General features: G+C 59.7%; 1 protein-coding gene across 2 annotated transcripts in view; it reads left to right on the forward strand.

The window, feature by feature from the left end:
- Window positions 1-12,418, forward strand: part of CXXC5 (CXXC finger protein 5) — a 39,707-nt gene extending 27,289 nt beyond the window's left edge. For both annotated transcript variants that reach the window (XM_075056668.1, XM_075056669.1), the window contains exons 2-3: window positions 5,272-6,319; window positions 11,380-12,418. In XM_075056668.1, the coding sequence (XP_074912769.1) occupies window positions 5,534-6,319; window positions 11,380-11,424 (831 nt within the window). In that variant the 5' untranslated portion in view covers window positions 5,272-5,533 and the 3' untranslated portion in view covers window positions 11,425-12,418. The remainder of the gene's footprint in view (window positions 1-5,271; window positions 6,320-11,379) is intronic.
- Window positions 12,419-23,438: the final 11,020 nt, after the last annotated feature.

Here is a 23,438-nt window from a genome sequence, read left to right on the forward strand (position 1 = left end):
AGAGGGATCCAGTAGCCCTTTGGTCTGGTGCTTGCTGCCTGACTTCTGGTTGATGAGGCTGTGATGAGACATCACTGCCAGCTTTCAGTTGACGTGTGTCACCCGGTGGAGGGAGCAGCAGGTTTGACTGTGCTATGGAAATCCAGTACCTGGGAGCTGAGTCGGGTGTTGTGGTGCTGGGGTTGGAGCTGCTTTGAACCTTGTTCTGGTGGTACTTGTTCTCCTGAGCCTTTGACCTGGGTTGCAGCTGGACCCTCTGACCTATGATGCTGCTACAGGATGGTGGTCCTGTTCTACCTGCTGACTTTTCTCATCTGAGGGTATGAGGCACCAAGATGCCTCAAGGGTATCTTGGCACTCCCCATGCATCGCTCCCACCACCCATGGCCCCGCAATCCTGGCCATCCCGATGTCCTGTCCATGGCTGTTGGCCAGGCTGGTTGAGAAGCACGGGGCCCACCTCTGGCCCCTCTGGAGCTGCGAGGGGTACCTCAAGCTGGGAAGTTACCTCCAGCTGCAGCATCCCTTGACCTGCACCCTTCCTGGGATGCCTTGGAGAGGGGCAAGTGCTGGTGGTGGGTGCCCCCCTTAGGCGTGCTGGTGGCGGGGCTGAGTCTGTCCGTCCGTCTGTCCATTTGTCCATCCATCACCAGGGCTTTACTGGGGAGGTGGGGACTGTGCTGGGCGGGCAGCCGCATGGCAAGGGGGAGGAAGCGGGGAGAAAAACCTGGCGGAGGGGACAATTACTGCCTTTCTAGAGGCTGAAAAGACGCCGGGGTCCCTTCCGTCCTCGTCCTCCGTCTGCTCCAGGCGGACAAAGCCGCCACCCCCGGTGCCCACCCAGCGCCCAGGGATTAGAAAAAAGCCGAATTTTTATTTTCTCCCTTTGTTTCCGGAGCCCGGGAGCAGCTCGGCTTCGGCTTTGCTGCTTTCTTCTCCCTTTACGGCCCTGTCTGTGCACGGCTGACCAACCGGCAGCTTTTCCGGGAGGAGGTTGATTTATTTAAAATTAAAGGAAAGCAGAAGTTCTTTCTTGAAGATGAGACTTTTTACGTCGGCAGGAGCTGATGGCTTTCCAGCGATGCAGTGAAATAACGCAGGGGAGCGGGCTGGAAATCGCAGCTTGTCATTTTTTTTACGAGAAGCGAAGCTCCTCTCCTGCTCCCCTCTGACAGTAAATGGTGCCCGCAATCAGGGACACTCTTAGCCCATCAGCTGGCGAGGGTTTCTCCGGGTGCTGGACCACCAGAGATCCTTTTACAACCTTTATTTTTTTTTGGAGTTGTTAGGACTGTTGCAGCGTGATCCCCGAGGTTGGCCAGGAGGGAGGTGCTCTGCAGGGACCCCCGGGGCAGAGCGAAGAGGGGATGTGGGGTGGTGCTGGGCTGAGCTCCGGGGGGAAGCCCTGGGGAGAGGAGAACTCATTTTCTCCTCCCCTGGACCATGGGAAAGCGCTGCTGCCTCACCCCAGCCAAGCGTCCCAGGCTGGGGGGGGGTTTTGGGGTGACCCATGGAAATGGGTCTCGGCGGGAGCAGGAAGGGCAAAGCAGGTGACATCCAAGTGATAGCCTCACCTGGGTGCTGTAGCTCACTGGTCGCTTGAGTCCCTGGGGCACCCGGCTTTCAGACCCTGTGGGCTCAGCCTGTACCTGGCAGGGACATTGGGGGGGGGGGGCGGGGAGCCCACAGAGTCCTGCAAAGGGCTGGGAAGCCCCTGGGTGTGGATTGGGGCCTCCCGACCTTGGTGGTGTCCCCTTGAACCCTGGCATCCCTCCAGGCTGCTAAGCTGCCCGGTGCAAAAACCCGGGCGAGGGAGCCCATCACGTGCCCCTTAATGCCGTGGCTGGGACTAAGCACCTTCTGACAGGGACCCAGATGACGCTGCCCGGTGCTTTCCCCAGGGGATGGGGGCCAGAAAAGGGGCAGAAATGGGACGGGGGGGCCTTGTGGTCTTTACTTGGGTCAATCATAAAGAAGGGATTAAGATCATTAATTCCTCCCCCCGCTGCAATTAGCAACCCGGCGGGCAGAGGCTGGCGAGGAGCAGCTGAGACGTCTGCTGCGCTGGGTGGTCCCGCAGTGTCGGGGTGAGGGGGGGACACCCCCTTCATGCAAATTAGCCAGGCACCCCACAGCGAGGAGGTCCTGGGGTCCCTGGAGGGGAGTCGGTGTGGGGACAGACCCGTCCCAGCTGGCATGGCAGCGGTGCCCGGTGCCCACCGCTGCGCAGGAGCACGGGCCCCGGGGGGCTGCGGGCAGCGCCGAGCGGTTGCAGATGGCAGGAGCCGGCGGAGGCAGAGTGGCGGCTGGGACAATGGCGGGATTGTGCGGTGGCGTCGCTCGGCACAACTCGGCGCGGCTCGGCGCGGCACCCCGCGCCAGCAGCCGGGCACCGCTGGGGCTGAGAGGGGGCGCGGTGGCGTACCCCTTGTCCCCACGGGTGACAGGGGAGCTGCGCTGGGTGGGCCGGGCTGGCGTCATCCTGCATTGCCACCCGCCGCAGCGGTGGGTGTTTGGGGGGGGGCCGTGCTCCAGGCTCTGCAGCCATCAGCCCCCGTCAGAGGAGGCTGTGACTGGCGGGGGCTCGGTGCTGCTGGCACCCAGTTGACGGGGCAGGGCGGGACCAGCGGGCAGCTGCCTGCTCGAGCCAGCTGGGGAAGGCTGGCCAGGACGGCTGGCTGCGGAGGAAGATGTGAACTGATGAAGATGGCAACCACGGCACGCCTCCAGCCGGCGTCCTCCCCGCTTTGGCACGCGGACCCCCGCTGTCCTGTGCCGTGGCACTGCGGGGGGGACCCCTCGACGCGGTGGCGAGCCGCACGTGGGCACAACGCGGGTTCTTTGCCGGAGCGATGTGAGGCGCGCTCCCGGTCGCGGCTGGAGACCCCCCGGTTAATGCCGCGGCAGCGTCGCGGCTCGGCGGTTGCGACGCCACAAGGCGAGCGGGCAGGCTGGTAAATCCCGGGCTGATCCGGCCCGGTGCTTGGCTCCCTGCTCGGCGGCTGAGCGGGGCTGCCGCGCCGTGGGGCGGAAGAGGCGCAGGGCCGCAGGAAAGGCAGCCGCGGGCGGGCGCAAGATAACGCCGCCGGGCGGCTTTATCTCACATCCTCCCGTCCGGTGCTTTTCCTGCTGCGCTCCCCGCTCCGGCCCCAGCACCCGTTGCTTTTGGTGTTAAGGTGTGACCCCTCCCAATGCCTCCAGGGATGGGTCCCCCGCCTCCCTGGCAGCTGGGGACGGGTGCCCCCGCTGCCCGGCAGCGGCTCGCCTACCCTCCCAGCATCCCGGCGCCCATTTCGGGTGCACCCCAGCCTCGCCACCGCCCGGCAGCCCCTTGCCCGACGTGGTGCGCCATGCTCGGGGAAGGGCAGTCTGTCCTGCCGCTGCAGCCCTCCCTCCCCACGTGGCCTGGCGAGCTCCAGGCTGGAACCCAAGCCCTGCATCGATCCGCGCTGCATCTTAAATCCCGCAGCAGCTGAAGCAAGCGGTTTTTAGCGTGTGGGCGGGGGGGGGGGGTTTCTCCGCAGGCGAGCCGGCTCTGGCACCAGGGTGAGACGGGCTGTCTTCCTCTGCCAGCGCCGCGGTGGTTGGGGCGGGGACCTTGCCCCCGTCAGCGTTTTAATGGCGACGCTCGCGGCTCGGCCGCCGAGCCGTGCCCGTGGGGAAGGGTCCTGGGCCGTAGCGGGGCTCCTGGGGTTGCATCGCGGCCAGGCTGTGACAAAGGGGACACGAAGGGTGATGGATGAGCGGGAGCGAAGGTGCGGGGGGCTGCAGGGATGCCCCTCGCTCGGCTGCATCACCCCGGGCAGGAGCAAGGGTCCCAGCAGAGCTCTCCGCACGTGGCTGCGTCCCGGCCCGGCTCCGGAGAGGAGGCTGCCAGGACAGCCGGGATGGAGGGACGGGGTAGGCGAGGGGCCTCCTCCCAGCGCTGCCCTCCCCCAACTGCTGCCGGGGTGGGGACGTGGGTTCCTGCTCCGCTAAGCCCTGCAGCTTTTCTCCTCTAAAGCCTGATTACTCCGGCGGTGCCTGTGCGTGCGTGCGTGCGTGCTCGGGAGGGGAGGAGGAGGAATTTCACAACAAGTGTTTGCAGCCACGCTGGGCCCGGCTGCCCCAGAGCCGCCCCAGGGACGGCGGCATCACCCTCGCTCCAGGGAACAGCACCGAGTCCGGGCTCCAGCCGGCACCGCCGAGCCCCTGCCTGCGCCGGAGCAGCCGGGTGCCTGCAGTGGGGGCGCGGGCAGGGCATGGCGGGGCATGGCAGGAGGTCAGCAGTGGGGCTCAGAGGTGGATGCTGTGGCTCCTCACGGGGCTCGGAGCTGGATGCCGTGGCTGCCCGTGGGGCTTGGAGGTGGATGCCGTGGCTGCCCGTGGGGCTTGGAGGTGGATGCCGTGGCTGCCCGTGGGGCTTGGAGGTGGATGCCATGGCTGCCCATGGGGTTTGGAGGTGGATGCCGTGGCTCCCCACAGGGTTTGGAGGTGGATGCCGTGGCTCCCCGTGGGGCTTGGAGGTGGATGCCATGGCTGCCCGTGGGGTTTGAAGACGGATGCCATGGCTCCCCATGGGGTTTGGAGGTAAACACTGCAGGGGCTCGGAGATGGACACTGCAGCTCTTGGTGGGGTTTGGAGGTGGACAGCATGGCTCCCTGCGGGGCTTGGAGGTGGATGCTGCAGCTCTCCAGCACTGGTGTGCGATGCTGGCCTGGGGACAAGGGTCCAGGAGAAGGAGGAGAAGGAGGAGTGCAGGGGGAGCAGCCTAGCCTGAGCTGGGAGAGCAGCGGCATCTGGAAGGGCACAGGAGCCGGGGCGCAGCCCTACACCCTGCTGCCTCCACGGCACCCAGCCAGGGAAACCCGGGGGGCTGCAGGCTGGGGACTGGGTGCCCCTCACATGAGCTCTGGCTGCTGGCTCGGGGGCATCCCGTGGGTGCCCGCGGTCCCATGCGGCGCGGGGGCTGGACGCCGCTGGAGCGGAGCAGGAGATGAGCCCCGTGACTTCCCTGGGCCTGCGGTCGCTGGGGGAGGAAAGCCGGGCACAGAGAGCCTTTAAGCGTTGGAGTGCCATTGCCTCCAGGCCAGGACTTCCCCTGTGACCCCCCATTTCTGTCTGGATGGCGACCCTTTTAAAGAGCAGCGGAACGGATCTCCACCGAGGTCCGTTCCCTGGAGTTTCTTTGTTTGTGGCGCGGAGACTTTCATGGCAGGGGGAGGAAGAGCTGCTTTGAAAAGCCCGTTGGCTCTTGCCAGCGCTAACTCTCTTTTCTTTTCTACTTCCAGAGCCGCATGTTGTGTACCAGAGCCGCAGAGTATGTCTTTGCACTGAGATTGGACTGAAGTCCTCTGCAGCCGACGCTGGAGGAGACACCCTGTTGATGAGCGTTCCCGTCTGAGCTTTCCCTGGTGGCTGGCGGGCTGGTGCTACCAGAAGGGCTTTGGGGGTCTTTCGCTTTGGCGTTGGGGGTGGGTTTTGGGTTTTTTTTTGTTTTGTTTTGTTTTTTTTTTATTTTGGGTTTGGTTTTGTTGTTGTGCTCTGGGCACCATGTCAAATTCGGGCTCCCATCAAGACACTGGGAACAAGCCAGAGACGGAAAAAAATAACCAAGATGACTCTCAACCCCCTGTCAGCTCCGAGAGGAGGAACAAAAGTGGAATAATAAGTGAACCTTTGAACAAAAGTCTTAAGAAGTCCCGTCCACTCTCCCACTATTCCACCTTTGGTAGCAGCAGCTCGGTAAGCGAACATTCAGAGAAAGGCAACCCCTTAGCTAATGGCAACGAAGCGACTGTGGATAAAAGTCATTCTACCTCAAAGCACAAAAACATCTCTAGTATGCTGAGCAAATTAGACCGGGTGTCGGAGATCTCCTCAGAAGGACAGACCGCCCTACAACAGTTTGCTCAGTCGACAGAAATGCTCAAAAGAGTGGTACAGGAGCATCTTCCTCTAGCAAGCGACCACGGGACTGGTATCTCTGACATGGAGGCAGTCTCAGCTGCAGAGACAATGAACGGCCCCTCTGATTTTCCTTACCTGGGGGCTTTTCCCATCAACCCAGGCCTTTTCATTATGACCCCTGCCGGCGTGTTTCTGGCAGAGAGCGCGCTCCATATGGCTGGCTTGGCAGAGTATCCCATGCAGAATGAGTTGGCATCTGCCATCAATTCGGGGAAAAAGAAACGGAAAAGATGCGGCATGTGCCCGCCCTGCCGAAGACGGATAAACTGCGAGCAGTGCAGCAGTTGTAGGAATCGCAAAACTGGCCACCAGATTTGCAAATTCCGAAAATGTGAAGAACTCAAAAAGAAGCCTTCTGCAGCACTGGAGGTAACCGGCCCCTCTCAGGCACCCTAACCCCTCCTCGGGCTGCGCTCCTGGGTTCGGATCTTGCCCTAGATAATAAAACACCTGGTACTTCTTACTTTTTTATTTTTCCCTTTTCCATTAACAGTTCTCACCGTGAGATATGTGCTCTGCCCAGTGCCCCCAGTCCCCGCCCTCCCTTACGTACTGGGGTTGATTGGCTTGGGGAGGAGGGCTGGGGTCTCTCCCTGGGGTCCCCGAGTGCGCTGGGTTTCACTCTCCCTTTTGCAGGCATGGGCAGCAGTGGGTCTCTGCTTGAGTTTTAGTACCAGCATCCCTTGTCCTGGGTGGGCTGCAGCTCCCCGAGCCAGGGAGCGGCTTCTAACCTGGCAATCGGGTCAGAGGATGGGGAGGCAGGAGGCGGCTTTTTGGGGCAGAGCTTGGGGATAATCGGTGATGGTGAAACCCATGGCTGTGGTGCAGCTGGAGCCCAGCCCCTTACCTCACTCTTTGCTCTGAGCAGGAGCAAGGCGGTCCTTGGTTTTGGGTGGTAAACAGCTGCAGCGTGCGCTTGGCGGCATCTCCTGTGCTGTGGCCGTGCTGGGTCTCCCTGGCCCAGCATCTGTCTGCGGCGGTCAGGATGAGTCCATAAGGCACCAGCCAGATTTCCCGGTGGCAGCTGAGCTGCAGTTCCCACAGGCGTTGCGCCTGCTTTGGCACCCGACTGAGCCGGGAGCACCCCTGCTCCTGCCACACCGGCCGAGCGTTGGAATGCCTGGATCCCCCCGGTGTGAGGTTTTCAGGTGGCACTCAGGGTGTCGCTGCCCACCACGGTCCACCCATGGATGTTGCCCTTGGCCTCGGAGGAGAGCCGCTGCAAGCTGCCGTTGGGTTGGGGTGCTACCTTGCCAAATCCACCGGGGAGGTGCGATATTCGCCTGGGGAGCGCAGGAAAAGTCTGGTGACTTGGGTTGTCGTGTGGGTCTGAAATTCGGACGGGGCTGTGGGCAGCTGCTGGTGGCGTGGCGCGGCGTGGCGTGGCGTGGCGTGGCATGGGTGAGGGCCGGGTGCTGGCAGGGTTGGGATGCGGTGCAGGTGTGGTGCGTGGGCACGGCGCTCTGGCAGAGCCTGCCTCTTGCTGCACACCCGTGGGTGCTCTGGACCAAGACCTGTATGCTGGGTCTCCCATATGTTGTGCTTAAGCCGGGTTTGATTTTTCTGGGAGCTGATCCCACCATCAGCTGTGACAGCGTGCTTCCTGCCGGTGAGTGCATCCCCAGAGGTAGCAAAGGCTAAAAGTCACCTGGACATCAGCTGGATCGTGCATCCTGGCATGAGGGCATTGCCCATCCTCTGGTCATCCCAAAGAGATGACCCACTGTTTTCTTAGCCATGTTCTACATTTTTCAATTAGCATCAGGTCTGAATGAATAGTGAAGGGGAAAAAAAAATCTATTTGGGCGGTGGGGATGAGGAGAGGGGGACTGTGTCTTTCAAAAACCGCTGTATTGCTAAATTATATTCTTGTTCTAATTTGCTGAGTCAGTGATCTGGAAAAAGGGAGAAAGGGAAAAAAAAAAAGTTCATCTCTTCCAAAGAGTCCTAAAGCGGGTCAATAGACTCGGAGCTCACAGCAGCTGGAGGAGTCACTCCCTTCTCCCGGCGCTGTGCCGGGTCCGAGGATGATAAATAGCACCGGGAGCCCATGAAACGGTCACCCCCCTTTGATTGGTTTCCCCATCCTGCGGCTGGCTGAGAAATTGGAGCCACTGAAATAGGGCTTTTCATGTGATAGAGTTGGGCCCCACCGAAGATGGGTCCCCATCCCTCCTGGGCACGACCAGAGGTGTGTTGAGGCTGAAAAGAGATGTTGTGCTGGTGGGGATGGATGCCTGGGCAGATGTGGGTCACTCCAGGGCATCACCATCCCTTTTTCAGAGATCCTCTCCTCTCTCAGGATATCCACTTGTGCCGTGTGTTGACCTTGGTAGGGTTGAATGAGATTGTGGCCATATGTGGCTGGGACAGGGATGCTGGGACCCCAGCTGATGTCCCAAGGTCACCTGGGTCAATGACTGGGTTGTTAAAGCTCGTCCTATGTCAACCAGCATCGGTAATGCGTTGTGTTGGGCCAACTGTAGGGCAGCCACTGGCACCTGCCTTGTGGTGGAGACCCGTCTGGAGGTGGCGGTGGCCAGGATGCAGATCTGCTGCCAGCTCGGCAGCACCGTGGACCACTGGTCCTGATGAGGTGCCATCACACCGTAGTGCTTGATACCAGGACAGGAGGGGCCATTCAGTGGGCCTTTATATGGGGCTGAAAAATTCATAGGGCTTTGTGAAGCATTGTCCCCCTCTGCAGGGAGCTGTGCCATTGCCTGGGAGAAGAGCAGCCGGCAGTGACTCTGGTCTGCCAGCCTGGTGAGCCCAGAGCAGCGTCCTTGGAGAGCCTGGACAGGGGCCGCAGCTGTGATTAAATGTTGATCTAAAATCAAGCAGTAAAAAAAAATAGAATTAAACCTTTATGGTGGCATAAAAAATGGGCTAAATCCCTCTGCTGCCATTAAGCTCTATCTGCACATCTACAGAGCCCAAATAACCGGTTGCTGCTGGTGTCCCAGTGCAATGGTGGCTAGCTGAGGCTCTAAGACCAGCGGCAGGTCGGATACTTGGAGCAGGCAGCAGCAAGTCCCTGCACCTACCAGGCTCCTCTGGGCTCTGCCAGCCCCAGCAACCCTGGGTAATGCCATGGGGGCTGGTGGTCAGCCCTGGACAGGTCACCCTGGGCTTGTCTCCAGAGGTGCAGGTCACATGAAGGCCATGAGTAGTTGGGATTTGACTCAGTAGAGCTGTCCTCCATCTGGAGAAGCGCCTTGGTGCCTCAGCTAGCACTGGTGTGAGGGTCGCTGCCACCCTCAGGTGAATCTCACAGAGAAACTTTTCACCAAGGCCTGTTGTGACAGGACAAGGGGCAACGGTTTTAAACTGGAAGACGGGTAGGGTTAGGTTGGACATAAGGAAGAAATGTTTTATGATGAGGGTGGTGAGACACTGAACAGATCACTCAGAGGAGTTGTGGATGCCCCATCATTGGAAGGGTTCAAGGTCAGGTTGGACGGGGCTTTGAGGAACCCGATCTAGTGAAAGATGTCCCTGCGCATGGCAGGGGGGTTGGACTGGGTGGTCTGTGAAGGTCCCTTCCGACCCAAACAGTTCTGTGATACTATGATCGTGGGAATGAGGGGAGATCTCTCCTGGGCATCCACATTAGATCTGGTTGCCTGTCTTCCTTTAATAGTGAAGAGGTAGAGGTGTTTAAGGTGACTTGTATCAGACATCTCCTTCCAGACTCATTAGGAGCCCTCCTCTCCCCTCGTTCCTCTCTCCTGGGATGATATATCTGAGTAGGTGGCCCTTGCTAGTGAGTCCGCCATGCTCTGCCTCACCAGTTCTGCACCCGGCGCCTTGGGCAGGATCAAGCATGGGCAGTGTGCCATGCCACAGCCCTGTGCATCGTTGGCCAGAGGCACTTGTGTCTTCCTCAGATGCCTGATTACTTATTGCAGAGACTTTTGAGGAAGTGGTGATGCCTGCAGCTCTCTGCTTGTTGACTGCCCCAGCTCAGTGTGCCCCGAAGGACCAGACATGGGCTGGGAGCAGGAGAAGGTGCAATCTGTCAGCAGTCTAGCTGGGCACCACCATCTCCTGCCCATTCTTGCCCTTTGCCACCCCTCCCCTTGCCCAAGCCCCACGTTTGGGTCATGGTGACTGTGGAAGGGAGCATGTTGGGGTCCCTCCCACGGGGGTGGGGGGGAGACGCTGCCCTGCTTACTCGTTGAGGTGGGTGCCTTCATCCAAGAGAAGGACTCGATGAGAGCCAGCTGGCTCTTGTGTGGGCTTAGGGACCTGAATGTGGCATGGTTTTGTGGCATGACTCTTGGGACAACACATGAGCTGCCCTAGCCCTGCACATGGGCTCAATGCCGGGAGCTGGTGCTGGGGCTGGCTGTCCCCACCACTGCCCCTGGCAGCCCAGCCTGCTGCCCCGCACCCGTCACCACAGCCTGTGGCTTGTTTCCCGTTGGTGTGCCTTGCTTGTTTGGAGAAGGGCCCTCTAAGGCACGTCCTTTTGGTGATCGTGTGGCCCTGTCTGCTGGCTAGCATGGCTTAGACTTGCTTGGGGGCTGTTGGCATTGAGAGACGTTGCAGTCCTTGCATACTTCACCCATGGTCTCATGAATGTCGCGCAGGCTTCCCACCCCATCCAGCTGGGAAATGTCCCAGGTTCTTCTTCCAGAGGACTGCAGAGCCATCGGGGCCATTGCCCCACACCACCTTTCCTGGAGGTGGCTTCAAAGAGGTCTCGTCTGTTGTTGGGCGCTTTGTTGCGTGTGGGATTGAGCCTGGTGGGACTCATCCCTCTTCCCCTGTGAGACACCAAGTGGTCCCCAGCTGTGCCCGGGGCTGCTCTGTTGGCGACAAGGTCGTTCATCGTGGCCGGGCAGCAGCGGGGTGATGTCTCCTGTGTCCTGAGCAGCTCCTGGGTCTGGTGGTCCCTGCCTCAGTTTCCCCCCACATGCCCTCCTAAACCCATCTGTCCGCCGGGTGTCCGTCCGTCCGTGGCAGGGCAGGTGGGGGCTGGCAGCGAGGGGGCCGCCGTGCCGGGCCATGCCGGCTCACCGCAGCTCGGCCATTGTGCTCGCTATCGGTCGGAGGGGAAGTCGGGGGCTGCGCCATTGTCCCGGCCGCGGCACGGGGACGCGGGAACAATGGCCGAGCTGCTTTGCCGGGTGCCCTGCCAGGGAGGTGGGGGCCGGCGGTGAGGGGACCCCCGTCTCCCTCCGGCCGGCACCCCGGCACTTGCCGGTGGGCTGGAAACCTTGGGATGCGCGGCTGTGTCCGGGGGATGCCGAGCCTGGGCTGGATCCGTCCCGAGGCCGGTGGCCGGGATGCCGGGACGGGGCTGGGGCGGAGGGGGGGGCGGGCGGGTGCACAACCCTGGTGCCGCACGGCTGTGCCGGACCCGACCTAACGCCTTGTCCCTTCTTCTTCTGTCCCCCCTCCCTGTCTCTCTTCCTTTCCAGAAGGTGATGCTTCCTACAGGAGCCGCGTTCAGATGGTTCCAGTAGGAACGGGAATCCCAAAGCTCTGTCATCCAAGTGCAATGTCACTGCTTGCTTGTGTTGTCTCAGGCAAGGGATTTTTGGCTGAAATGAATGGATGCACCTGTGTCTCTTTAGAACCAAAAATATTTTCTCGCAAATCTCATTCCTGTTTTTATAATTTTTTTTTTTTGCGTTCGTTTTAACATCTTCGAGTCCTAGTCAGACATTTAACTGCTTTTCAAATAAAAATAATTAAAAGAAAAAAACAATGGATCTGTAAAGTACCAAGACTTAATAGACAGAGTATGGACAATCAGTTTCTTTCTGTGTTTTGGTGTTGATGTTGTTTATGTGTGAAAGATGCAGTACTTGTGTAGGGAATGTAAATTTACAGTAACCTTTTAAAATCTAGTTACTAATAAGCACTACTGTAATTTAGCACAGTTGTTTAATTGCACCCTCATTTATACTTTTTATTTGATTCTTTCCCATCATACAATAGAGTGGATAGTTTCTAGAATGCCTCAACTTCATGTTTATAAATGAGAATATGTTTAAAGCGATGTAGTCTCCCTTTTCCTAGCCATTCACCTATGTAAGTTTAACCCGCAAGAGGTTCGGTATAAAAGGTGGAAGAAAACAATTGCTACACAACTGGCGGTCTTCGAAAAAGGAAAAAAAGAATATAAAAAAAAAAAGAAAAAAAAAGTCATTGTTAGTTTATTAATATAGAACAAGAAACACTGCATACAGAAAAACCTCCTAATTGCAACGGTTTACTCCTAGAAGTAATTTTTGTAAACTTACTGAAGTTAAAATCAAAATAAAAATAATATTGCAGGACCTGTGCTGAAGCAGTTACGAAAAGTGATATTTCTCTTCTGTTCAAATCCCCGTCTCTCCAGCTCTCTCTACATCATTAAATTGAAATGCTGTTTGTAATGTTTTAGCGATCCAGGCTGTTTTTGTGAATAAAATGAATGCATGTTTTGTGTCATGATTTACAGCTTTGTTATTTCTCTTCCACCCCTCTTTCCAGCCATCCGGCCCCCCCAGTGCCGATGGTGGCCGGTCCCCCCCCCGCCTTCGCCTGCCTGTGCGCCCCATCCCCGCCAGGCTGCCAGGCACGGTCCTGCCGGCTGCCGGGGGACCTCACCGGTGACCATGCCGGAGCGTGGCAGCGGCCGGCCCAGGCGGGATGGTGTGATGAGCTGAGCTGGAGTCGCCCCGGCTGCTAAATCTGCGTGGCTAATCCCGGCAGTGGCTGGGCTAAGCCAGCCCCGGCTCCTCCCGGGGTTATTTCCCAGCTTGACCTGCCTGGAGTTTTACCGGGTAGCGCCACACCATTTGTTTTGGTAAAACACTACCGTTAATGTGCCATGGAGAGCTGCGGTGAGGCTTGTTTTGCTGGGACAAGTCCAAAATGAGCTCCCAAAGGTGAGTGAGCTCAGGAGGCTGAGCGTCTGGTGCAGCCGATGGATGCCTTTCCAGGCTGGCCTCGTGCCGGCACTGGGTCACCAGGAGCCATCCGGGATGGAGGGGACGTTGGATGGGCTCGGCCGTGGACAAGCTGGCAGGGTCGCTGCCAGCACTTGGGGTGCTGCGCTCGGCATCCAGTCAGGGAGAATCTCCTGGCCAAGCAGGCAGGGTCGTCCCAGCCCGGGAGAAGAGGCAGACCTGCCCAGACCCGGCAGCGCCGGCTCTGCCTCACTGGGAGGAGGGAGCCGGAGCCTTCGTCCCTGGCTCCAGCCAGCATTTGGGCCAGCATCTGTTGACCAGATGTGCGCCCAGAGGAGGCGGGAGCGGGGGGCGATGGCGGTGCGTGGGCTGCATCCGTGCTGGGCAGCTACCTGCCCGGACAGAGCAGAAAGTGCTCTGAGGATCCCTGGGGAAAACCGCCCTGAACATCTCCAGCAGCCTTCCACCGGCCGCCCCAGCAGCTCTGGGGGAGTTTGGAGCCCAGCCCCGGGACACCCAGGTCACGCCGGTGGCTGAGCCGGCGGTGCCTGCGGGGATGGCTGGAGCTCACGGGGATGGCGATGGAGCTGGGCCAGCGTGGCGAGGGACGAAGCTCAAGGCCTGCGGGGACAGATGGACCCTGCCTGCACCCCAGGAGTGCTCTGGTGCGTGGCACGCCCAGCTTGTGCACCCACCGGGGTGGCACTGGCAAGGGGCTGCGGGGAGCTGGTTCTCAGTTCATGCTGCTCGGGCAACAGCCGAAATCACTTAGCAGGAATGTGGCGGGGGGGGGGGGGGGTGGAGGGTGTTAAGGGAAAAAGGAGTCTGGCTGGTTTTTTACGACTGTGGCTAACGGTTGGGGCTGTGTGAACGCACAGTCCTGGCACCTGGGGGGGAGCCAGCCCCTACCCCACGCTGGGAAAGTGTCCTGGGGAGCAGCACGCAGAGCACCTCCCTGGGGCTTTCCAGCCCCGACCCGCTGGGGGAGCTGGGGGGGGGGGGGGGGTGCTGCTTCATCCCACCGGCAGCCAGGGCTGGGGACTGCTGGGGCTGCCCCACGGGGCTGTTTCCCCCGGTCTGGCCATGTCACCCACAAGAGGGTTGTGCTTGGTGCTGTGTGTGCAGCACGGCAGGGCTGCCGTTGGCACAGATCGGTGCTTGGTGAAGTGCCATCAGGGCAGCTGCAGACATGACAAACCCCGCTGTGCCACGCTGCTTCTCTGCTGCCTGCTCCCCCCGGGGACGGCATTGTCCCCAACTCTGCTTTTCCCCCAGGAAGCCATAAGGCACAGGGCACGTGTCCCCCATCACCCCCGTGGGCATCACACCGGCACACCGCATCGTGGCAGCCCAAATGCTCCAAGGAGCCCCTCGGGAGGTATGGGGCAGCACCCAGCCCCTGGGGACAGGGAGCATGGAAGAGGACGATGCAGCCACTCCGCACGGTGCTGCTGCCGGTACAGGCAGGTGGTTTGGGAGCGATGCCCTGCCAGAGCCCCTGCCTTCACTGCCACGCTGAGCCCAGTGCCGCCGGCACCGGCGCGCTCCTCTGGCCACGGCATCGGCAGGGACTGGGCTTTTGCAGGGACTATGGACATTAGCGGGAGAGGTGGGCACTGGTGGGGAGGAGTGATAGCAGGGCACGTGGTGCTTGCAGGGAGGACATGGGCGTTAGCAGGGGCCAAGGAGAGCAGGGGCTTTCCCACAAAGGACGAGGGAAAACGGGTCTGGGAGAAAGCAAGGAGCCAGAGAGAGGGTGGGATTCAAACCCTGCCCGTGAGTGGGGTGGTGGGGTGGTGGGAGGTGGGAGGTGGGGTGCTGGGGCTGTGGAGCAGCCCCTCCTCCCCACTTCTAGCTCACGCTACGCTGGGCTGCATCCGTGCCTCCCGGGGGGTGTGTAGGTGGACGGCTTTGTGCTCACCAAAGAGCCTTACCTAACGAGCTCCTGCCCAGGCAGGCAGGACCTCAGGCATCCCCTGAGGGGGAAGCCCATCCCGTCCACCACGCTCAGCCGCAGTTTCACCCTCAGGCACGTCCCCTGTGCCCGGCTGTCCCCACTGCCTGCCCAGCTGCTGGTGGGGAAGTGGCACCCAGGGCTGCTGTCCCCAAGGCGGCCATTGGCAGCCAGGTGGCACGGGGAGCATGGGATGACGATAATGAGCTCCGCACGGCACTGAGGGAGAACCTTGGGTGCTACCACAAGAGCTGGCCCGGGGTCGCTCTTAATTAACATCCTCATTAGAGTTAGCAGAAGGGGAAGGAAACCTCCGGCTGCCAGAGGGCACGGCCGTGTCTGAGCCCCTCCTCAGTCGGCCTCGGTGGCTCCACGTGGGAAGACACCAGGGAGTGATGCCAGCAGAGGAGACACCCTGGCGTGGGGCTGGTGCAGCAGCACAGTGGCGATGCCAGCAGCGGTTTGCGTGGTGGAGCTGGTCTGGCCTGAGAGGATTGTGTCCGCGGCCCTGAGTCCGGGGTGAGCTGCAGCAGAGCCAGCAGCAGGAGCCACAAACCTCTGCACTGGTGCCAGAGACACGTCCCGTCCCGCCACAGGGGCATCTTGGCGGGGTGCGGGGCTCATCTGCGGGGTGTCACCCATCCCTCTCCGGAGTGGGACCCACCGCTTCCCCTGCGTTGGGTTGCAGCCTGGTGCAGTAGGCTGGCGTCCACCTCGTCCTGCTGCAATTAGCAGCCTGACCCCGGGCTGACCCGCCCCCCCGGCGTGGGGATGGGGCAGGATGCAGGAAGCGCCGAACAAAATGTGCTTCAGCTGAGCCGGATGGCGGGCTCGCCGCGAGCGCCGCCGGCCAGGCGTGACCTCCCGGCCGGCAGCCTGCTCCTGCTGCCACGGCCGGCCACGCTCCCCGCGGGGGCTTGGAGCTGCGGGGAGGGGGCTGGTGGGACAACGAGGGGCCAGGGGCTTGGCAAGGGGGGCTGTGGGATCCTTGGTGGTGGGACAGGAAGGTCCGTGAGCGTTGGGTCCGGGTTGCTGCTAGGTGACCCAGCGGTTCACCCCAAGGGCAAGAGGGTGGTAGCGGGTTGGGGTGGTGGGACCCGCTCAGGGTTGGTAGGGACACTGCATAGTCCAGGGGGCTGTGGGGCCAAGGCAGGGTCCAGCCAGCCCCCATGCCAGGCATTAGAGACATCTAGCATCTCCTGCAAGGCTGGGCCATCTGTGGATGCTCCCCAGCGAGTCCTGGTGCTGGGCTGACACCAGCTCGGCTGGGGGTTTGGCAGCCCCACCACAGCTGGGCACAACTGATGCGGGTCTGCCAGGGTTAACTGTCCCTCACCAGGCATGGGCAGCCGGGGGGGATGTTCACCACCCCAGGGCTGGCTTTGCTCAGGCTGTCTAACCATCTTCACGGCTGGAGCCTGGCGCTGCTGGGCCAGCTCGGTTGGGAGCACTGATCTAAATAAAATTCCCTGAGTTCAGCTCCCTGCACCTGGCCAGGTGACCTCCCCTGTGTCACACACCTCCTGTGAGCTTTCCAGCCCAATTTTCAAAGCTGGCTGAAGTTCTTCTGAGTAGTTGTGCAGTTTTCAAATTCAGGCTAAGGATTCCTCATCTCTTTGTATCTTCCCCACTGGGAACGAGCACTGCATCGGCTTCTTTCCCCAGAAACTGCCCATGCCGAGGTGTGGAACCAGGGGGCAGGAGGGTCCCACCAGGACTCTGGGATGCTGTGTCCATCACTGTATCTGTACCAGAGCAAGCCTGAAAAGGGCTTTTCTCAAGAAAGAGGAACCATGGGAGATCCTTTATCACCTGAAGGCTTGACATCCACATCACTTCACCTCTGGGACTTCCAGACTTCCTGACCTACCACCACACACTGAGATGTTCCTGTGCCTGAGCTGGGGCGGGAGGATGTTTACCTGGCAGCATCCTTGGAAAGGATCCTGTAGGTAGGAGCTGACACCCATTCCTGCATCCCGCCAGCCCACCCTGGCATGAGCTGGGTCTCCAGCAAGGCAAAGCTGCGGCTCCAGCTGGCCAAGCGCCCTGGCTGGCCGCCCTGCTGCGGCTCTGCAGGAGACTGGGGACTTTGCTGCAGCCATCACTAGGTGGTTTCTGTAGCTGGGGCTGCACAGAAACTGCCCGAGGTCCTCCCACCCTGGGGGCTGGTGTGCCACCAGACCTGGCACCCGGCCTGCAGCTCAGTGGTGCTGCCTCCACAGAGGAAGACATCTTGGTCTAGGGTCTCAGCTCCTATCCCTGCAGCCCTTAGAGTGAATGACTGCTTGGGGTGTGCTGGTTTTGCTTGCACAATGGAGAACACCTCTTGCATCCCCAGCTCCTTCAGCCCCAGCAGAGTACTCCAACCTCCAGCATCCCACGGCTGTGGGCGACAAGGGCGGTCTAGCCTGGTTGAGCTGTGGTGTCCCTCTTTTTAATCAAGAACAATGCCTGATTATTCCTGAGGAGCATGTAGGTGCTCCCCTATTCCAGCCATGCCACGGCTGCTCTGCTCTTCCAGCCAGCAACGGCTGGCTGCAAAGCCCACGCCAAGTCGCGGCGGCTCCCACTTAATCAGGGACTCGCTGCTGTACCAATGCCGGTTTCAGCACTGCGTCAAGATGTTTTAAGGCCAGAGCAGTCAGGATTTGCGAGAAATAGGTCGGCCTGTGACAGCAGAAGGAGGCTACTCAGTGCAAGATGCTGTGTTATCAGGCAGGGGAGGGAGTGGCTGGTGTGGGCATTAGCCTTCAGCCTTTGGGTGACGATGGGTGAATGACAGCAGCTGAGCCGGGGCTTAGCAGAGGTGACAGGTACCAGTCCAAGTTGGGGGGGTTTGCAGCCTGGAACCTGCCTCCCCCTTGGCCAGACACAGACGCTGACAGCCCTGGTAAAGCAATGGTCTGGGGTGTTATGTCTCCTGCAACCAAAATGCTGCAAGTGGACGTAGTGCTTGTGAAGATGTCCAGCTGGTACCATGGGTAGCGGGAACGCAAGACCCGTCTGCCCTGTCCTTGCCCTCCCAGGTAGTCCTGCAGCCTCCCTTGTGCCTCTGATCCAGGGCTGGAGGATGAGATGCCCGTGGGGCAGGAAGAATGTCCTGCCCTCTCCTGCCTTGCCTTTGGGACACTTGGGCTGGCTTCTCCTGCAGCTGGGCTGGCTGGACACTGTGTCCCAAACCTGTGCCATTGCACAGCCCCCTCTCCCTGAGCCCAAGCAAGCCTGGGGCAGGCCTACAGCGGGTGGAGGAGTTGTTGGCCTGTGTATTTTGGGTAAACCCACAAGCCAACAAGTGCATAGAGCAGGTTATACTAAACCCAGGAAGGGTACAAGAACAGGGCAAGCATGGATGCGACCTCCCAAATCATTAAGTTCCTTTTTCTCGATGTGCCAACTGGTGCCACCTACTTTCTGGTCTTGCCTGTTCTCCTGGGCAAAGAACGGTGGCCAGGGTGTTTCACAAGGCCATCTTCTGCCATGAGGGTTCCCCATAGACAAGAACAAGACAAAAGGACAATCTCCCCCTCTCTTACCTGCACATGCCATAACACAGCATCAATTTGCCCTGGCAGAGCCCTGGGTTTCTGCATCTCCTCACCTGCCCTTGGCATTGCAAGGACACCCTCTTGTCTTGGAGGACATAGGTGCAGGCAGGTGGGCAATGCCAGTGCCTGCATGTCTTCTGGCTGTGCGGGCTGGGACTGCAGCAGTGCAAGTCAGCCAAACCCACCCCCTGGAGCCGAGGACTGGGGCCTTGATGAGTACATCCCGCTTGACATTTATGGTCACTAATTTCTGCATTTTGTCTCACTTGCTGGCCCTGTTCTTTTTAAAGCTCCATCTGTTGTGGGTAATACCTCCAGCAGTGGCACGGTCATGAGCCTCCCCACCTCTGGCAGACTTAGTTTTCCAGCTTCAGGAGTGGACCAGCTGGGAGATCAATGCCCAGGAAGGCTTCACAGGTCCTTCACCTCTCTCCTGCAGAGAGGGATAGTGCCGGACCCCATCAGCGAGCAGGAGCACTCGGCACAGCTCAGCACCTCTCAGCCGTGCCCTGCGACCCTCCGAATGCTCCCGCTCATGCAGTGGTGGCACCACCGACATCCTTCTACCTTGCCCTTGTAGACACAGTTCTCCCACTGCCAGGTGACCTGGGCACCATCCCGGTGGGAGATGCTCCCTCAGCAAGGCTCTGCGCCCTGCCTGACTGCCTAAGCAAGAGACGCGCTCCACCCTGCTGCAAGGGCAAGGCCAGCAAAGCCAGAGGCTTTGCTCCAGTTTTTTTCTGCTGCTTTTAACCTGGAGCAGCTGGGGTGAAACCAGCCTGGGGCAGAGCCCACTTGTGTGCTCCCCACTCCCTGCAGCGAGGCATGGGGTGCAGGTGCTGGGCTTGCGCTGAGCTCCAGCTCCTGCCCGCTCTGCCTGGCCTGGAGGGCTCCCACCAGCAGCGCGGTTCGCTGCCTTGCAGTGAGTCCTGACATTTCTCCACCGAGACAGCCGCAGGGGGACGTATAAATTGGCTTTGCTGCAAGTACGTGCGTGTGTAATGGGGGCTCCCTGCCCCCCCCCACCCCAGCTCCAGTCCATGAAGTGCCTGAGCTGACTGGTGGCCCCCGCCATCTCTCCTGGAGCCTGGTTTGGCTGCGGTCCCTTGTGGGAGAAGCAGGACCGTGGCGGGGGGGGGCTGAGCCACAGGGCAGCCGAGGAGGCAGTGCCGCTCCTGGGGGCTTGGGGGATACTGAGCTTGGGGAAGGGGCCAGAGCAGGGCAAGACATGAGGGGACAGAGACTGCACAGAGAAAGAGAAAACGCTTGTCATTCGGGCAGAAGGATGACAGAAAAGGGCAGGTGAAGAGGCAGGAGATGGGGGTGGGAAAAGGACACAGTGGGGATGGGAGACCTTGGAGAAAACACAGTCTGTTGGGTGTGGGGCACGTGGAGGTCTTGGTGCCCCCACATCCTACCCTGTCCCACTATCAGGTGGGTCATTAGGGACCCAGGATACCACAATTAAGCCCCAGCCTGCAAGATGGGCAGCAAGACGGAGCTGGGCCCTGCAGGTGAGTAATGCGGAGCCTGCCAAGGGCTGAGGGATGCTCGTGGGCATCTCAGCTGGTGGGTGCCGACCTGCTCGCACCCTGGGGAGGGTCTGCAACCTGAGTCAGCTCTCCAGCACAGTGCAGAGCTGCTGACTCCGTCCTCCCACCTCCATTTTCTTACGTCTCCAGACAAAGTGACCGTTTATCCGCTTGGATTTCAAGCTGTGTGCACAGCCCCATGCTCACCCCTTCAGCTGGACACAGGGAGGAAGAGGAATGCAACCAGGCAGGTTTGTGCAAACACAGGCGCTGCGTGGTCCCCCTCGGTCTTTAGTCTGGTAAGCAAAATCAGCATCTAATCCAGATCAAACAGGACTTTAGCTCCTGTCAAAGGACTGATCCCCTATTCTGCCCAGGCTGTGGTATTTAAAGGGACATGGCCAGGTTAAGTAAAGCTGGAAACAAAGGGTTTGTGAAAATAATCATAATAAAAATAACAACAAGAAAAGCTGGGAAAGATTAGCGGGAAGAGACACTGTAATGAAATGTAACTGCCAAAGAAAACTGTGGTTAATGGAGACATCTCCCTGGAGCATTTGAAACCTCAGGTAGTGGAGGAGGAAAGAGATAAGTGAAACCAGCAGCAAAACAGACCAGGCTGTTCCTGGATCAGGGCAAGATCGCAGTCTCCTCTCCTCTCCTCTCCTCTCCTCTCCTCTATTTTGCAGAGTATCCCCATGAAGGAGCTGGATGCAATGCATAATTTATTTATTTGATTTCCAGCCTGCAATGGGAGCAGCTCCCAGGCTGCTCTGAGTGCTGGGGAGCGGTGCCGGGGGGCATGTCCCCCAGGAGTGCCGGGATGCCTCCACGGGCTGGCACAGCCCCGCCATGCCGCAGCCCCCAGATAGGATTTAGCTACCCGACTTCTCCTGACCTTAATAACTGGCACTGACTTAACTGGGAGTCTGGTGGCTAAATCCCGCGTGAGTCTGGAAGTGTAGGAGTCAGTGTCACTAGTAATTTATTCCACACATCTCTCAGCCTCCTAAACTTGGGGAAGCCAGTTCTTAACACAGATCCCGGTGCTGCCACAGCCCTGGTTGGGCAGATCCACAGCAGCCTCTCTTTATACCTAGTTTTCTCCTTTTCCCCCTTTCCCTTGCAGCTGCTGGCCTGCCCAGGCTGGACAGCAAAGCCCTGCTCAGTCCCCTCTCCCAGCCCAAGAACAGGCACCATCTAGACCCAAGCAAAGCACCTGCTGCCCACAGTACTGTGGAGCATCCTTCTAGCTGTGAACAAGTCCCAGGCCAGCCACCTCCAAATAGGGGAATGATGCCCCCCCCAAATGTGACTAGAATAGGTACAGCCCATACAAGCAAGGTCTGGCTCACACATGGATGCTTCATCCTGGGGACTTTGGTCTTGCTCTGTGGATGCCATAGGGCCGATGTGGCTCTTCTGCCTCATCCCAAATCACTGCTCTGGCGTGTTGAGGTTGGAAGACCAGAGGAAACTCTTCAGCTGGGCTCTCCAGTGCTTGGGCTGGGTAAGTGCAGGGTAGTAATGCCCATGCAAAGAGAGCCAAGGGTGAGGAGGGCAAGGCGGTCCTTCTCTGCTGGACATGGCACGTGGCAGCCTTGCCTGAGCCGTTCCTGGGACTTTGGCCCTGTTCAGAGCCAAAGTGCTGGAGGCAGGTGGGGACCCCCCCCGATACAGCCCCCTGGGCAGGGCTGTCCAGCCCTGACACCCCCGTGCTGTCCTGCTGGGGCAGTGGCCAGTGCCTGGGAGCGCAGCCTCCCGTCCTCGGAGCCAACGGGTTTCTCATGTCCGCATCCCTGACTCCGCTCTCAGTTGTGATGCGTGTGGCTGCTTTGCCCTGTGCGTCTCATTATGGATGCGAGACCAAACCAAACCCAACGGTCTGGACCGCTCCCAGGCACGACCACGCGCGGGCTACTCCCTCTCCTTCGGCATCTGCTCGGACGGACTCTGCCAGCAACCTCTGCTGTGCCACGGGCATGCCAAGGGCCTCGGCCGCTGCGGGACCGTGGGCACAGGCAGGTAGGAGAGCTCTGCAGGCAGGGGAGCGGGTGCAGGCAGCAACCAGCAGAACCTCGCCAACGGGCTGCTGGTGGAGGGCTGGGTCTGGAGGGAGGGTTTGTCAGCCAGGGCTGGCCGTCATCCCTGCTGCCTGCAGCACGGGATGGACCTTTTGTGGCTGGAGAGTTCAAGCTGGGTTACAGCCGCTGCCGCAGTCTGAACATCATATTCATATTCCAGTCGCATTTTTTTGGCATCTTTTCTCTTCTTTGGAGGTGGCAGAGCTCCAGGAGGGCAGGGTAAAGAGGGAAACGGACCTAACTTGCCACCTCCCTGCTGCTCTGGCTGTCTCGGAGTTTGCCAGTTGTCCTGAGTCGTGTCTGAGCCGAGCAGAGCTGAGCTGACACCCAGCACAACCTGGGATGCTGCATTTGCTGCCTGGGAGACTTTCTGTTCCTCCCACTAAAGAGGAATCGGGTCACAGCCTGTCCTGCCTTGGCTAGGCAAGTGCTGCCGGCTCAGGCAAGGGTGGACATGCCTTTGCTGCCCAGCACGAGACGGTTGCAAGCCCAAGCAGCAGCCGCAGGGAGCTGGAGACCTGCCCTGAGGCTTGCCCTCTGAAGCCCTCCTGAAGGGCAGGCGCAGGGCTGGCACGCCTCCCGGCAGAGCCTGCAAGCCCTGCCTGCGCCCGGGTGCTCCTGGGCAGGCACCGGCCCAAGCCATACGGGACAATTTGAGGATATAGCTCAGAAAGTGCTGCGGCCATCTCTCCCGTTGCAAACATGGCCGTGTAAGGTCATGAACACTCTTGAGTTTGTCAGCCTTGTCCTGTTCCTCCTGCAGGGTCCTGCAGATTCGTCTGGTCCCAGTGAGCCACTGCTTGCCTTCACCGGGTAGCAGCTGCCTCCTTCTCCACCTGCTTGTTGAGCTCTGCTGGGAAATGAAATCCTCCTAATGGACCAGCAGGTCCTGGAGGAAGCCGTCCTCTCTGCAGCATCTGGGTACGTAGGGCCATCATCACCTCCATTTGCCCCAAGGAGGGAGCCAGGAGGGTGTACCATTGCGAGTGTTTCAGTGTCTAGGTGTGAAGCAGGTGAGTTAGTTAGCACTAGACATTGAACTGTCCTGCATGTACAGCTTTCAAACCTGTCATAGAGAGATTAAGGCAAAAAAAGCAAGAAAGAAGAGAAAACACAAACACCCCAACTCCATCTTGCAAAGTCCTTGAGCCATGCATCACCAGGGCTGGGACCATCTCATACCTACTCGCCCTGCCTGTGTGCCTTCCCTAGGCATCGGCTGCTGGGCACGATGATACTCGGATCTTCAGCAGCCCTGGCATGGCTGGCCCCTTGGCTGCGCTCTGCTTCCTGCAGCCTGCTCTGCTGGAGGACCCCCGGTTTTCTAGAGGTTAGGCATATTCTGTGGCACTGGCAGTCTGCAAACTAATCTGCAAACAGCCATATCCAGGGAATGGTAACACACAAATGTGTGTGCAGCTCCTTGGGAAATGGAGCAGCCCCATCTGGGCCCAGCACAGCA

This window comes from Buteo buteo, chromosome 24 (assembly GCF_964188355.1).
Source record: "Buteo buteo chromosome 24, bButBut1.hap1.1, whole genome shotgun sequence".
NCBI lineage: Eukaryota > Metazoa > Chordata > Aves > Accipitriformes > Accipitridae > Buteo > Buteo buteo.